General features: G+C 31.8%; 1 protein-coding gene across 3 annotated transcripts; it reads right to left on the bottom strand.

Moving 5' to 3' along the window:
* Positions 1–29: 29 nt before the first annotated feature.
* LOC141456092 (chromosome-associated kinesin KIF4-like) lies at positions 30–15365 on the bottom strand. 3 transcript variants are annotated; one of them, XM_074131739.1, is made up of 23 exons: positions 15154–15365; positions 13740–14004; positions 13481–13659; positions 13253–13405; positions 12481–12584; positions 12173–12381; positions 11912–12087; positions 10675–10851; positions 10099–10215; positions 9822–10001; positions 9530–9729; positions 8642–8786; positions 8273–8494; positions 7329–7511; positions 7113–7248; positions 6883–7019; positions 5331–5444; positions 3311–3481; positions 3022–3093; positions 2160–2267; positions 1617–1687; positions 853–953; positions 30–715 (listed from the first exon to the last, which is right to left on the bottom strand). In XM_074131739.1, exons 2-22 carry the CDS (start codon positions 13957–13959, stop codon positions 878–880), a joined length of 3150 nt encoding a protein of 1049 aa, XP_073987840.1. In that variant the 5' UTR covers positions 13960–14004; positions 15154–15365; the 3' UTR covers positions 30–715; positions 853–877. The 3 variants fall into 3 exon arrangements, with proteins under 3 accessions (XP_073987840.1, XP_073987839.1, XP_073987842.1); XM_074131738.1 differs by lacking the exon at positions 30–715 and having other exon boundaries at positions 754–953; XM_074131741.1 differs by lacking the exons at positions 30–715; positions 15154–15365 and adding an exon at positions 14877–15033 and having other exon boundaries at positions 754–953.
* Between the last annotated feature and the right edge of the window lie 219 nt (positions 15366–15584).

Genomic DNA, 15584 nt, shown 5'->3' on the forward strand with positions numbered 1-15584 from the left:
TTTTCATTATACTCAGCTCTTCGAGACAGTTTTCTCTAGTCGAGTAGTTGCCGTCAAAAGGCAATATTGTTCTTGTTTGGACAATGTCTATTTTTGATAGGTAGGTTGATTATTCTTGAATCAGAATGTGTTGACGGAGTTTGGCAAGTCGGTTCAAGTGACCACTTGTGTCTTAAGACTAAAGTCTAAATGCAATTGTAAAAACTCACCCGCAGACGTGCAATCTTCCCACCTATCTTCTACCATGGGATCATAATCCCTGGGGGTTCGCTATCTTAGTTTTACCTAGATAAGCGAATCAACTGGAACTAACAGCTTAGCCTGAAGAGACAGGCATTAAAAACGTTTTTGCAGACTACTAAACCGAAGTTTTAAAGAAAACTACAGATTTGTAAGTACAAAATAATAAAACAAATAAGGAAGGTTAGGCGCTACAATTTCTGCTCTTTTCTAAAATATCCCTCTACAACGCTGCAGAAAACTCACATTATCCCTCATTGTCCGTTTTAACCCAAAAAACTTTCCACCCTTACCACCTCTGTAAATCTCCGTGATATCGAAAATTTCCTCTCATCAAACGTTTCAAATAAATTAACAAGGAAGCTGTATCTTCCACTATTAGGTGGCACCTCTCAACTTTTTATCAGGCCACTCTTCATACTCGCTTAAGGTGCCGATTGTATTGTAGAAAATCTTTAAGTTTGTTGAGTTCACACTGTAAAGCAAGGTATACCTATAATGAACTTAAGAAAATTGAATTTAAAAAAAACCATGCAATAAAAATATATTGAAAAATCAACAAATATATGCAGTTATTAAAAAAAATATTTAAAAATAATGTATATATATTACATATGTAATCGCTTGCAATCACTTTTTAAGATAAGTTCGGATTGTTAAAAGTTTTATTTAGCTGACGCAAAATATGACGTGTTTCTGCTTTGGTTTCTGTCCTGTAAACAAAATATTGTTGGTAACAAATAGCAGGATAGAACAATTCAGACATGATTGAAAAGAGATTTCCACAATCAGTTTAAACTTTGTTTTCTGAATTAATTAAAGAAAGCAACGGAGGAATTAGAATAAGTTTACTTCTCAATCATTGATTTTTTTCATTACATTTAGAACACTGGGTACCGCAACGGAACCTCCTCAAATTGAAGACAAAAACAATCGTTCAGTAAAATATAATACATATAAAAGACAATCCATTTGAATTATACAGGTTCAATGGAATCGTCGTATATTGAAAATAGTTACGATCCTTTCTTGTTATGCAAAGAGTGGAAGATATTAAGAATACTAATAGAAAGAATTTGGTGGATTATGATAAGAGTAAAGAACTTCGATAATTGCGGCCTACTTCTACAGAACCTGTAACTAGGCAAGAATGATAATTATTTAGCGAAGAAATGTTTATTTACAAATCATAATTAATAATATTACAACTACACATTTTGTAGTACAGTAGAAGAAAATAAACTTTACGAAAGTTTTCCCAAAGAAACAAGTTAAATGGAAATCTGAGCATAGAGCTTAGTAATTATTTCTAATTCGTACATATTTTTATGAAAAATAAAATTGCAAGTAATTTTTAAAATAGTTATTAATAATACCTCATTCGTTTGGGTGCCAGTTCATTTAATGAATCAATATCAATCTGATCTAAATCTTCTTTTGTATATGTCTAAAAAAAATTAAAATAGTTAAAAAGTTTTCCATATTATGTTATGAATGTATATTTACAAACCCATATTATAAAGAGAATACGGTTTAAAAAGATTTATTAACTAACTTAAAAAGATTCTTTGTCTTACAAAATATATATATATTTAATCGATTAAATAAGTAATATGTTTAATAAGAAAGCGATAAAACAAAATATGGTGGTGATTGTCTAGATGGGTAAACTTAAAAAAAAGTAAACTCAGCTAGCTCAATTAAAAGGCAATACAAATTTCAACTTCAACTTCTCAGTCATTAAGTAGAATGGTAAGATTGTTTGAAGAAAGGCAAAAAGCCAAATCCTCTGCGACATGAAGGATTTAATATGGATAAGCTAAACCAAAACTGTCTCTTTTGAAGATGAGGATGTTAATACTGGCCAAAATTTTTGTTTATTGGTTAAATCCTAAGACTTACAATGATTGATTACTTACCTTGTTTAATAAAGATAAGTTGCACATGCAATTTTCTTTACAATCTTCTTTGAAGTTCAATTGTTGAAAATTTCCAGTTAACCTACTCTTCCTAGGAAATTTATTTTCCTAAAAGTAAATTAAACAGTGATGAGATAGATCAGAAATATAGATTGAAACTCAAGCATTTTATTAACCTATTTCTGAATAATTAATAGAGTTTTATAAAAGCATCTAGACGTACCCTATCAAATTGGGTTTTCTCAGTTTGTAAATCGTTATTTTCTTTTGTTTAGTGAATTTTAACATCTACATAAAAAGCTTCATTCATGTAAAACGAAACAAGGACGACTGCATATAAAGTATGACAAATTCTACTAAGAGACGGTAAAATTTTCATCTAAATACAGTTTAAACAATAAATGGTAAAGAAATTATATTGAAATTTCTTAACATCAAACTTAAGGTTGAAAAATTTCTAATTCTATGTGCACAATTTGAACAGTGTTAAGGTCTTCAAACCGCGAAAAATGATGGAACTAATGACATTAAATATATTTTATTGGATTCTGAATTGATTTACTTGTTTACATTTGTTGAATTTGTGCTTTGATGATGGATTCGATATTTTAATTAATTTATTACCACAGCCAGTAAATTGAAATGTGCGGTCTAACTTGAAAATTTATGTTTAATTTTACGACGCATATACATGTATGTGCATGTAAAAATAACTGGATTTTTATATCAATCACAACTTTTTTAGTTATTTTTTTCCCATCTCATTCGGAAAGTAAATCATTTTTTAGACAAACCATTTCAATTGTGTGAAATATTACACGGAAAGAATTTACGTCGTTTACTATCTGGTGGACATTCTTACCTCAAAATGAGAATTTACAATGCTGTTCTGATCGTCTATAAACCTTAAGTATGCTTCTTCATAAGACGATACCTGCAAAAACATAATATTTTTAGTAAGGGAGCAGGACATAATTCACTACTAATATTTTCTATAATATATAGAAAAATAGCTATCAACAGGATTCGAACTGAAGATCTCCCACTTAAAATCCATGGTTCACAAACTACATCAACATTCATCACCCCAGAATAAAAAATAGTATTGATTTTTCTAAATTTTTCGTTTAGTTTAAGCTAAAATAACATACTTTAGGATTAAAAGTTGCATTTTGTAATTCTAGTTTTTCTTCTTCCAAACGACAGATCTTCTCTTTTAATTGTTCAATAATTACCATTTGATTTGTAAAAATCTGATTGGACTCACAGTCCGGATTCTGTTCCAGTTGCTTAGCATTTATATGTTTTAGTAATTCAACCACCTAGCAAATCAAATAAAATTTTGTTTATTGTAAAAAAGTTTTGATAACTAAAAATAATTGTATGTAAAGTAAGATTTAAGTATTTCAAAGACGGATAGTGCAAAACTTTTACTAAAGGAAACGCCAAGAAAAAAGTCTGCCGCAACACTTACATAACTTTCTTTTACAACAAATCACGTAATATAATTGGTTTTGAAACATATTTATAAATCATATTTATACAGTAAAAATTGGTTCTTCTGAACAGATTTTCTTCAAATTTGAAATTTTATTGACATATTTCATTGCTATTAATACTACCCCGTAGGGGGAAGTGGATTAGCCACTTCTTCAGGGTACTTGGCATCCCTGCGGGTATCCCAGCCTAACAACATGAACATGAGCAACATAATACTGTTACACCCCAATACATTTACACAGTACACATAGGGCATAGTCATCAGTACAAGGTGTGGGGGCTCATTAACTCGGAACCGTTGTGCAGATTGTGTCAGGTTGAGGTGGAAACGGCCTCTCACTGGCTGTTCGATTGGGCTATGAAATCTTTGGATCTTTGAGACCAAAGGAGATAGTAGCGCAAAAAGAACTAGTAGGGAAAGTCTTCCACCTCTTTAGAAGGAGAGGTTTCATCTATTAAATCCAAAGGGGAAAGCACAATAAGCCTCTAGTGGCTGCGGTGCCGTGAGGCGTTGGTTCCACCCCGATAATCTAATCTAATCTACTATTAATACTATATATACTAATATCCTTTGGGGAAAGAGTATTAAATCTATACAATATCTTATTGATCGTATTTGTTAATTGAGAAGTAACTACAGGAAAAATACAGATTTATATTTTATTTTACTGTACGAATTAATATGATAAGGAATCTTCAGTATGGGAACAATAAGTATAGAACAATGTGTAATCTTCGTAACAAATGCGCGTCGTCTCCTGTCTGCAACGATCGACCAACGCTTCGCGATCAACTTGTTGGCCATACCTAAGGCAAGTGCCTTTTTTCTAAGTATGTTTTAATTATAATTAATTTTTTTTAGCATAGCGATCATGAAGATTTTTTATTTTGAATTCCTATGGGAAATGTCCCCATTTCGAGATCAGATGAATCCCCGGAAGCAGTTTTTTGGAAGTTCTGTGTATCTAAACAGAATATAAACGAAAATTAAAAAAAAACTTTCTAAAATTTTTGGGTCCTGACTTAGCGTTTAAACTTAATAGCGGACTTAGCATTATGGAAAAGGATTACATTTATATTTGACTGAGAATTTTCTCTTAAATGACCCTAAATGATTAGTATACTTGGGTACACTAATTGCGCAACTGGAGTGCTATAACTTTTATAGAAACATTTTCTCGAAAAATTTCGTATTAGAGTGGTCCTAAGAGCTAAAGTAGGGTAGGCTCCCCTCTGAAGTATGAATTGAAGAATGAATACTTCAGAAAAAATACTGAAGTCTTTCAGTAAAATTAAACTTTCAGAAGAATTTTAACAATATAGTGTTCCTCTGACTAGGACTGACAGAAATTAAAAGTGGTTTTTTTTTTTTTGGCGCATCAACAGCTGAGGTCATTAGCGCCCGGAGCTTTTTCCAGTGCACTGCCGGCCTCCGGACAGTGTTCTCTCGTTACATATAACACTGTCCATCACCGGACAGTGAGCTGTAAGAAGCTCCTAGGAAGAGAAAATCTAAGGGTCAGCTGCTGGATTCGAACCCGGGACCTCCGCGTGGGAGTCCAGTATGCTAACCTCATAGCTAATCCCTTCCCTTAAAAGTGGAGTTATAACTTGTTGAAAGAATATAAGAAAAAAAAGTATGAGCTAATAACAATTATATGAACATTATACCCTGTCTTCAGCCTCTTTTTCCACGTCTTCTAATTTACACTTGTAATATTCCATTAGATCATCTAGTTTTCGTTTATACATCTCAATTTCATGGTTCTGTTCATTTTTCAATGCCTGAAAAAAAATAAGAACTTATTAAACTTGAAATTCTAACATTAACATTTGATTATCTCGTCAATAAATGCTAATTCAAATACAAGAAAATATCCTCCCTCCCTAAATATTCTAAAGACTTTTCCGCCAAATTAAGGACAGTCACTATAAAGAGAAACTATTGAAGCTGATCTTCAAGCAAGCGCTAGAAAACTTGCAGGTGAGTTAAGAGTTCTCATAAAAGGCACTTACATTTTTTAATACTTATTAAAATAAAACAAAGTAGAATTCTTTCAATATCCCTGGCTATTCCTGGAAACAACAACATAACTGACGCGTGAATCCCTCACATCAATCTAATGTTGAATTGAAAATGTGGTTACATTACAAACAGTACATTACAAAACAATACAGAAAGCCCTACATGAAAATATTATGAACGACCAAAGTAACTTCAACTTTGATACACTCTTCAAAGTTGTAAGGTCATTTCGTATCAAATACAATACAAAGACAGCTTAAAAAGTTTTCTTTTTAAGATTTCACTAATTTAAGAATTTTTAAATAATTAGAATCACATATTCATCAATATCATTTAACTATTATAATAATTATTATTTCCCAGTACATTTGAAATAAATATAATTCCGAGTTTTTCTGCTTCACGCCCCCCCCCTCCCAACTAAAATATACTCCAACTTTACAATTCCGTAACATTGTGCGTATTCTAACCGAACAAAACCCTTAAATAATTAATAAGTTTTATTAATTTTTATTACTTTATTTTTACAATTTCTTTTTTTTTTTTTACGATTCATTAACATTTTGAATAACACATAACCACTATGCAACCTCTCTCACTCAGCCAGCAAGTGTAGCGCGAGAAGGTAACCGAAGTATGGTCGAAATCTCTACACCAAACTGATTTATCTACCTCTGAATGTAGATGAAAGACTAAAACCGGCGAGGGTAACAACATGCGAGCTACGAGGGATAAAATAATGTTCGATTCGTTATTTTTTTTTTTTTTTGTATTGAAATTTACAGTTGCAAGCGCAATTGCTCCTGCAACAAATAAATCGGATGACTGGACATGAAAGGAGTAGCACCTATCGGTGACTCCCAATAAGTGAATTTATTGAACTGCACCATGTGGTGTAGTTTTCAGTAGTAGTGGTTTACTCAGTAGTAAATCGTGTTTCAGTCGACAGTTTGGATGTGTGGAAAGGAGAGCATGAAACTTATTGCAATGGGTTCTGTTAGAGACGTATTATGGAGCATTAGTCAAACAGCGATTTTTAGAATAATGATTACTACTTAAAATTGTTATCAGATATTAATAGTAACTGAAGTAAACCTAATTTTCAGGTTTAACAGAACTCGAAATGATATAAGGAGAGGTACTTATAAGGTCTGTATTAAAGTAATTCACATGCACACATGATGTTGAGACACGAACCTCATTTTCCATGATGATGAAACTTTTATTCAGATTTTCTTTAGTTTTCTCAGTTAATACGTTGAAAACGTAGATTAACGCCTGTTTAGCATCAGCATGAGTCTCCAACATTTCCCAGTTATTTTTCTTAAGCTCATCTAGTAAGTAAAAGTAAACATAAAAAACACAATAGGTTTGAAATAATTCCAAATATAAGTATTTTTGAAATTTTTAAAATATTTTCAATCAACCTTCAATATCAGAAAGTTTTTGTTGTAGATCTGATATTTCTGCGCTCCTAAGTGCTAATTCATGTTCGAGTTTCTTTCCATCAATTGATAGATTGTTCTTGATCTTATTTGATAAAGTCGCATCTTTTAGTTCTTCCTGTAGATTTAATAAATAATTTAATTATGTTTGCTTAACAACCCGATGGTTTGTTGAAAAATTAAGAAGAAAAAAAAAACCTTGACGTTAACCAGCTCCTTGGTGAGAACAGCTCTATCTTGAATCAGATGATCCAAAGATTTTTCTGCCTGATAGTAAGACTCGATCAATTCAAGTTCTTCATGAACCCTATCTTTTATCTGTTCCATGACAGTTTTCTTCACCTTTTTTGAGCGACCATTTTTCTGTCGTTCCAGCACGGCCTTCAGTAAAAAAAGAAGTGAGAAAAAAAGTGATATTTAATTAAAGTAGATAAAATTAAAGATGTTTAAAATAAAATATAAAAAGAAATTTAACAGAAAAGTTAAGATGTCATTAAATAATCAATATCATGTTTGGAACAAACAGCTTAATTTAAATTCTAATTACTTATGTAGCGCTCCAGAGGGAACGGTAATTAACTAGATACTGAAAGCTAAAGGTGAACTTCACCTAATTTTTTTTTTTTTTTGCAAAAGAAATTAAGTAAATGTTCTCTGCAGCAAATCGTAAGACGAGAATATTTTTACGGGTAAGAATGGTTCAGATTAACTAATAATTAATGGTTCAGATAATATAAGAATTTAACGTTTGACTTGTATCTATCTACAAAAAAAAAAATTAAAAATATTGGGTGAATTATAGTAGGTAAAACAGCTTTATTAACAAATAGATAAATAGATAGCATTTTAATGGATAAATAAGTAAAAATAATTGAAAAAGGCAACTCCTTTAGACAGCCACGGACAAACCGAGTGAGGTAGGTCTGAAAAAACGAAAAAGAATATAATTTTTTGTTTGTATTTTATGAATATTAATAGAAGACAATTATTATTAATTTCAATGTCAAAACTTTTCATTTTTTTAGGAGTACGTAATGGCAAAACTGTAATTTGTGTGGATCCAAATAGATGTACGTATACTACTACTTGTGCAGCTACATAATAATTTTAGAGTGACGAGAGTGTAATTTAACTTGTCTTACCATTATCCTCTTATTGGTTGCAGCTGCAGCTTCAAGTTTTCTCCTTAAAACGTTCTGTTGTAAAGAATGAACCCGCTCCATTTTCTTCAATTGATTTTGATTTTTCACATTCTGATTCCTTAGCTTGTGGAGTTCTTTATCTTTTTGCACTTTCCATTCTCTAAACTTTTCGTTTTCTGCTTTCATCTGCTGTACGAGACGAACTTTCATTTGCTTCATTGACTGTAAAGAAAAATAGTTATAAGTAAAGAAATATACTAATATTAAAAGCACTACTTTCATTTGCTTTCCAGTTCAACTTGAAAATAGCATTTTCTTTTTCATTAATAGAGTAATTTTTTTTGTAAGTGATTTTATTTTACTAATTACCAAAATTTCACTTTTCAAATTCATAATCTTAACATCTGAACTCTCTTTTAATTTTATAATTCGTTCCTGCTCAACAATTTTTTTCGTTAATGCAGCCACTTTTTGCTCCAACTCCTGCAAACGTTTTCTTCTTTGTTCTGCAACCCTAAAATTTGAACTGAATTAATTTATTATTAATTTATTTTACTAAATTCATATCATAACCAGCAGACAGCTGCACGATATATTTGCTGGATTTATTTTTTATCGTTTATGGACAGTATCTTGATCTCTTTTTGTAATTAATCAGATTAGATTAGCACTTCGGATGGTGTAAACAGTAAGCAGCTCTAGGTAAATTGATACTAAACTTTATGCTAGAAAGCATAAATTTTTTATAGGTTCAGAAGAACCTACCTAGATCTATAGAAGGACTATTACTAGACAAATCAGATTCTTATCAGAGTACAGGTTCTACATTCGTCCTGTTATGACATTTTTTACAATAAGGTATGGAGTTAATTGCTAAAGAGTTTCGGTCTAAGTTAAATAAGTATGGTTCATAAAAGGATTTTGATGATGAACAACAGCTATTCCGCGATTGACCTGCAAATCCGAATATACCTTAAACAAACTTACTGTGTGCAGAGATATTGCACTTTGACAGCCAAATAGCATGATGCAGAAGCTTAATGGGATCAAATTCTCAACACAAACCTGATCTCTGAGGGTGGATGAAATCAGAACCAGAAGACTAAAAGAAAACCAGCATTATCTGAGGTTAAAATCTTTGTATTGTCCTGCATAACAATTCAAAGGGGGGTTGTTCTCTAAACTTCTTTAAATTCACATCCTTTAGTGCTAATAAAAAAATGTAAGAGCGTTTTAAGCATTAGTAATATTACTTACTTAGATGAGTTGGTTTTATCAGAACTTGTTTGCTTAAGCTGATTTACTAGATCTTCTTTTTCTTTTTGTAGTTCTGCTATTTGTCGTTTTAAATCTTCTAGGTTTTCTTGTGAAGTGTTTTTCATATTATTCAGATGATCTGAACTTTCGCACATCCTGGACATTAGGTCTTCTTTAGCAGCTAATGATTTGGTAAGTTTCTAGTAATTAAAAAAAAAAGAAGCAAAATAATATAAAAAGTGAATTAAAACAGATAGCCTGTTTTAAAATTCATTATTTTAAATATGCTAACCAAAATTTGATCATTTAGTTGTGCCTGTGAAGCAAGATGTTCTTTTTTAATAGGTGAAGGCATCTCGTCTTCCGTACCATCATCTTCTTCACCAATTTCATCTTTATCTCCCGATTTAGGCAATATTTCATATTGTTTTTGAAGTGCTAATAATTCTTGTTCACTTCTAATATGTTCTGCCTGGATATTCATGGTGTACATGGATATTATAAATGATCTTTACTGGTTATTGCAAAAATAATAAGAATTTGAATTCCAATCCTCAACTAAATATTACCTTTACTTCAAAAGCCACAGTTTTGATTTCATTCAATACTTCAGAATCCTCATTTTTCTCACATAATTCCAACAGATGTGATAATTTGTCTTTCACTGCACCACGCGCTTTATCTTCCTAATGATAATTATATATATATAAAACAAAACTAATTTTAATAGTATTGTTCATGTAATTAGTAATTTAAATTACATTAAAAAAATAGAGGGGAAGATAGATTATCGCCAATTTCAGTCATAATTTATTTGTATTGAATTAATGCCATTCGACCCAAGGAATACGTCATGTTTAGTGCTTTTACTTATGAACAATAGTTGTGTATTTTGCATTACAGGTGTTTCTTTTAAAGATGCTGCCTTTGGACCTGACTGTTTAGAGGACAGGTTTTCCAGTCCTTGGGACGAAAGCTTGACATTAATGCAAAATAATAATATTGTGATTATAATTAGCAATTATCTTTCTTCTCCTTGGATTAATGAACAGTCATCAAAAATTTGAATATTCTCTATAATGTGAAATCGTAATGACTTTAAAATGAAAGGGATATAAATGCAAAGAAACAAATAAATTAATTACAATCATTTGCCTTTCGTGGTTTCTAGAATTTTCTGACAAAGCTTCCACTAAATTCATCTCCAACTCTTTGATTCGTATCTCTTTCGTTATCACTGTTTGCTCCAATTCTTTATGATTTGGTGGGCATTGGAATGTAAAATCACCGCCTTCAATCATTTTCAATCTCAATTCTTCATTCTGAAATAGATCAGTGATAATTATTTTGTGCTACGGAAGGGATTACCAAGAGGTTAGCGTATACTGGATTCCAGTGCGGGGATCCCGGATTCGAATCCAGCTACTGGCCCTAAGATTGTTTTCTTTTTATGCGCTTCTTACTGCTCCTATCTGGTGGTGGACAATGTTGTCTGTAACGAAAGACACTGACCGTAGGCCGGCAGTGCACTGAAAAAAGCTCCTGGTGCCGATGACCTCAAATATTGCCACTTCATAAAAAAATAAGAAATTATTAAGCACAGCACTACATATCCATGTTGTATTATCAATATTTAACGCGGCCAACTTTCAAGATCTTTAATGATTGGAGATTACTTTGCATCGCTGGAAACATGTGTGTTACACTGTCTTCCAGACAGATTTCTTTGTTGATCTCAGCTTCTAAAAAGAAAAAATCTAAGAGTAGTGAGCTGGACTTGAACCTAACACTTGCGTCCAGTAAACAAACCACTGAAACTAACCCCTTTCCTAGAAATTGGACATTTAATCGCCTACAGCATTGAGCAAACAAGAGGTTTCTCTTATATGGTTAGGACACCTTCTGCTGAACATTGGGCTGAGCAAAATTAAAACATTGTTTAATCGGGAGAAGTTAGAACAACAGTTTTAAGCGTTCCAGTGATTGTGTGCTGTTTGGCTCATTCGCTCTTGTTTCTTTTATTCCTACTATAACCATATTTTCACAATAAAACTTAAGTAAGCAGGCCATTGGGGGGGGTCGACATCCCAGCCTGATTACCTAAAAATCTCTCAGCACTGATACTTCCACAATCACACAATGTACACCGGGTCTGCAGAAGTAGTTCATATTTGGTTTTAGTCTGCCTACTAATGTACAATCTACGGAGAACAGATATTTTAGAATCGGATTTATCTCAGAATCTCCTCTCTTTAGATAATATTTGAGATCAGAGCTCATTAGCAATTATTTGTCTGAATCCGTTTGCTCAAAACCGACAAGGCTGTAAAAAATTTGTTTATTGATCCAGCAGTTCTTGAAGTTTATTATTATTTTTAATACCTCTTTTCGCAAACGCGAAATTTCAGCAACATGAGGATCTTGATTAATGACTGGTTTATTTTTTATCTTCTTTGCCCTGTCGGCATAACGAAGTGTGCTTATCGATTCTTCTTGATTGTAATCTGCAGGACTTACACAAGCTATCATCAATGTAAATGAATTACCTCCAAGAGAATCTAAAATAAAACTTAAATGACGTTAAATTCCCAGGTTATAAATATATAATATAAGCACAATAATAAATGAAACTAATGCAATAACCTTGAAGCAGCCTTGTAAGCTTGCTATCCCTGTAGTTTATGAAACTATTATTCCCTTCTCCAAGCTGAGATATTACATTTCCCAACACTAAAAGGCCTTTATTGATATTTACTCCTTCACGAAATCTATCTCCAGTAGCTCCTGTTTTTTTCGATCGCTCTGATCCCGCTAGGTCGACTAAGTGAAATTTGGACATGATAGTTTCAGTCCTAAGAAAAAATAAATATTAAACTATAATTAACACTGAATTAAACTATTTACTCATCAAGTTTTTATATTGAATGTTCAGAACACTTAAGCTTCCTTACGGTTTTTCCTTCGGTGTAATCCTTATATTTATAGTAAATATTGCATGAGATCTGGATGACTGAGCATTCATTGCCGTGGCACCTACCACTCTTCCTACAGATCCCTAAAAAAATTTAAGCATGACAGGAACATTTACGCTAGCTTAGACTTTTTATTCATACAAGAGATAAATCAATTTAATGAACTGGCAATAAGTAGTAAAATACTAAGCAGAGTGACAGTTTAAAAAATAACTTCATTTTTTCGAGAGTACCCTGTCAGAGCAACATATAACAACCATATAAGAAGAAATGGAAGAAAGCATCATCTAGAGAGATGGACCCCACAGAATTTAGATTGCATCTATGCGCTCCAAGGCGTTTATTTTGAATGCATCTATCAACAAATAGTCAAATACATTACATTTATTTGACCAATAATAATTGTTGAATCTTTAGCTGTAGGTTATACCTCATATTCTAAACACCTATTTTCAACGGCAGTGATCAATTTTTCGTAATCTTAACATATTGATTTTGTGTAATAAGAGATATAAACGATAAAAACAAAGTTTTACTGATGACTAAGCAGCAAAGCCCATTCCAGAAAATTTTTATCTTGTGCATAATTCGCTTGAATTCGGACATCAGTGTTCCTTGTAGTAAACGTGAAAGCACCTTTGTTCTCTTTACTATTGGGGTAAGCCTGCATACTAGAACTCGAACTAGCTTTTAGTGGAAGAGACCTAAGCTTGTACATAAAATAAAACCAGTCAAGAATAAGTAGAAATACCTCCTTCAGCTTATTTAAAGTTTCCTCTGGAGTGGTAACATCCAATTCCGTAAGACCAGGTATAACTAGAGCGTTATTATGCTCTCTCATATCTACAATGCTCTGTTCCCTAGGTTTATTTGTTAACAGATCATAAAGGCTCTCATTATAAAGCTGAAAAATAAATAACACAATTTAAATCTATCTACCACACTGGAAAAACTAAATAATAATTATTAGAGAACATACTTCGACAAAAGAAACGGTCACTTTAAAAGTGTTTTGAACACTAGTTTTTATAATTTCAAAAATGTCATACACCGCTCTAGGAATAACCCCCATCTCTCCAGTACCAGAATAATTAGTTCCCATAGTATAAGTTTTTCCTGATCCGGTCTGACCATAAGCCAATATTGTCACATTGTAACCTTGAGTTAGGAGCAAAAAAAGAACAATATTTTCATCCAAAATTTTATTTAATTACTTCTTTTTCTTAAAAAAAGCTTACCTTTAAATAAATTTTCAATTAAATTTTTCACAGCTGTGTTATACACTTTACTCTGTCCTTCGTATTCATCAAATACGTAATTAAATGTATACATTTGGTTTGCTTTTCCAATTCCAACTTGAGGTTCATTGGGAATTCTCTCTATACAACTTTGGCAGCCATTATCAATTTCAGATTTCACCATGGGGCGTATACGAAGTGCTACTTTAACAGAATCCATTCTACATATATTATTCAGTCCTCCTTAAATTTGTAAAGAATATTCCTAAAAATAAAGCAAAACTATTACATCTCTACTGTTTACCGAACTGAAAAAATGCCCATTCAGCAGACCCACCACAACCCTTTGAGCCATTTGGGCCTGATTGAGCGGGTCTGTACTCAATTTAGTAAAACGCTTAAATAAATTCTTCACTTGTCCTCAGACAGCATTTCGCCCTAAGCCTTAGTAACTGTAAATCTAGAACTTCATTCCGGACCCACAAAAGGTGTGTTAAAATCCAACCGAGCCAATTCATCCGCATCAATTGCCCATATCTAGATTCCTTAATACAATATATTTTATACCACAATGCTTGGGCTTTGAACACTGAAGCCTCTTCTTTGAAAAATATCGTAAGTACACTCAGCTATATATAATCACTGTTACAGTATCATCATGTACTTATTTAAATATATTTCCGATATATATAATAAGGGCACTCCAATGCATAAAAAATTACTAGTTTCACTCTATTGAAGTTTTCATAAAGGGAATCATTTAAGTCTGAGAGGCAGTATGGCAAATGCAATACTATTCTTACTGTTTCTACTTTCATACTTTCAGCTCTTAAAATGAATAACTAATTCCGTTTTTATCAAACTTTTTTTTTGCGCTCTCTTATGGGTTTAAGTATTCTTATGATTTCGCGTGCTGCGTGATTGATTGTAGTTAAAATAGGGAACTCTGTTTATATCACGATATTTAAAATCTAATTAAGGCCTAGAAATTATTTTGTTTTTTAAAATTTAAGCACAGCATATTAATCCTGTGTCCTGATTTTTATAATAATCAAATTTTAAAACATGTTAGCGTTGGAACTTCGTCCTTTAAACATTATAATAGACTTGACTTCGTATCCTATGTAACATACTTACATACGACACCCGAAAATTTTACATCAAAAACTAAAGGGAGTACAAAAGAAAATATTTAAATATTGTAGTGCACTTTGTTCATTTTTTTTTTTAAATATTCAAATACAGGATTTTTAAAGTACTAAATTTGCACTAAAATATACATAAAAAAGAAGTTTAAGTAAATAAACTTAGTAAGAATAATACATTTCATAAATCATTGGCAACTAAAAGCCAGAGTAAACAAAAAAGAAACGTTTACGGATGCTGTGGGCGCCAAGTTAAGAAATCTTCCTACCTTAATACAAGTAATCCTAATGAAGTTTAATCCGCGTAAAGTATTACATAGGAACTTAAGTAATGTAAAGTTTTAATGTCAGTCTTCAATTTTTCTATACAGAATACTGCAAGGAACCTGCACTTTGCACTCCGAAGTACAATCTTAGTTCAAAAGGCAAGAAGCCATAAAAAACAGAATCAAACATTTAACATTCGTTAAAGACGTTATCTAACGGTTAAATTTTGAAATCGAAACACCGCAATTATTGATATTAAATTGTACTTAAATTAATAATGGCAATGATTCAAACAATTATAACTCCTTTAGAAATTCCTAGTGGATTGTAGAGTTTTTATTCATGAATATAATTTTTTTCAAAGACACCAAGTAAATGAATTATAAACATAATTGTATTTAAAATCGATAGTTGCAGACTTTATGTATCGTTA

Source organism: Rhodnius prolixus, unplaced genomic scaffold (genome assembly GCF_049639745.1).
Source record: "Rhodnius prolixus isolate KJV_2025 unplaced genomic scaffold, Rpr scaffold_4, whole genome shotgun sequence".
Lineage (NCBI taxonomy): Eukaryota > Metazoa > Arthropoda > Insecta > Hemiptera > Reduviidae > Rhodnius > Rhodnius prolixus.

Bases quoted from the DNA above. Each gene is read 5' to 3' on its own strand.
- LOC141456092 (XM_074131739.1), bottom strand. From the start codon at position 13,959: ATGGATTCTGTTAAAGTAGCACTTCGTATACGCCCCATGGTGAAATCT. The intron at 12,585-13,252 runs GTATTTCTACTT...AAATTTTTTTAG, and splicing joins CTTTAAATAAGCTGAAGGAG to GGATCTGTAGGAAGAGTGGT. The intron at 954-1,616 runs GTATTATTAATA...TTTTGTTTACAG, and splicing joins CTGGCACCCAAACGAATGAG to GACAGAAACCAAAGCAGAAA.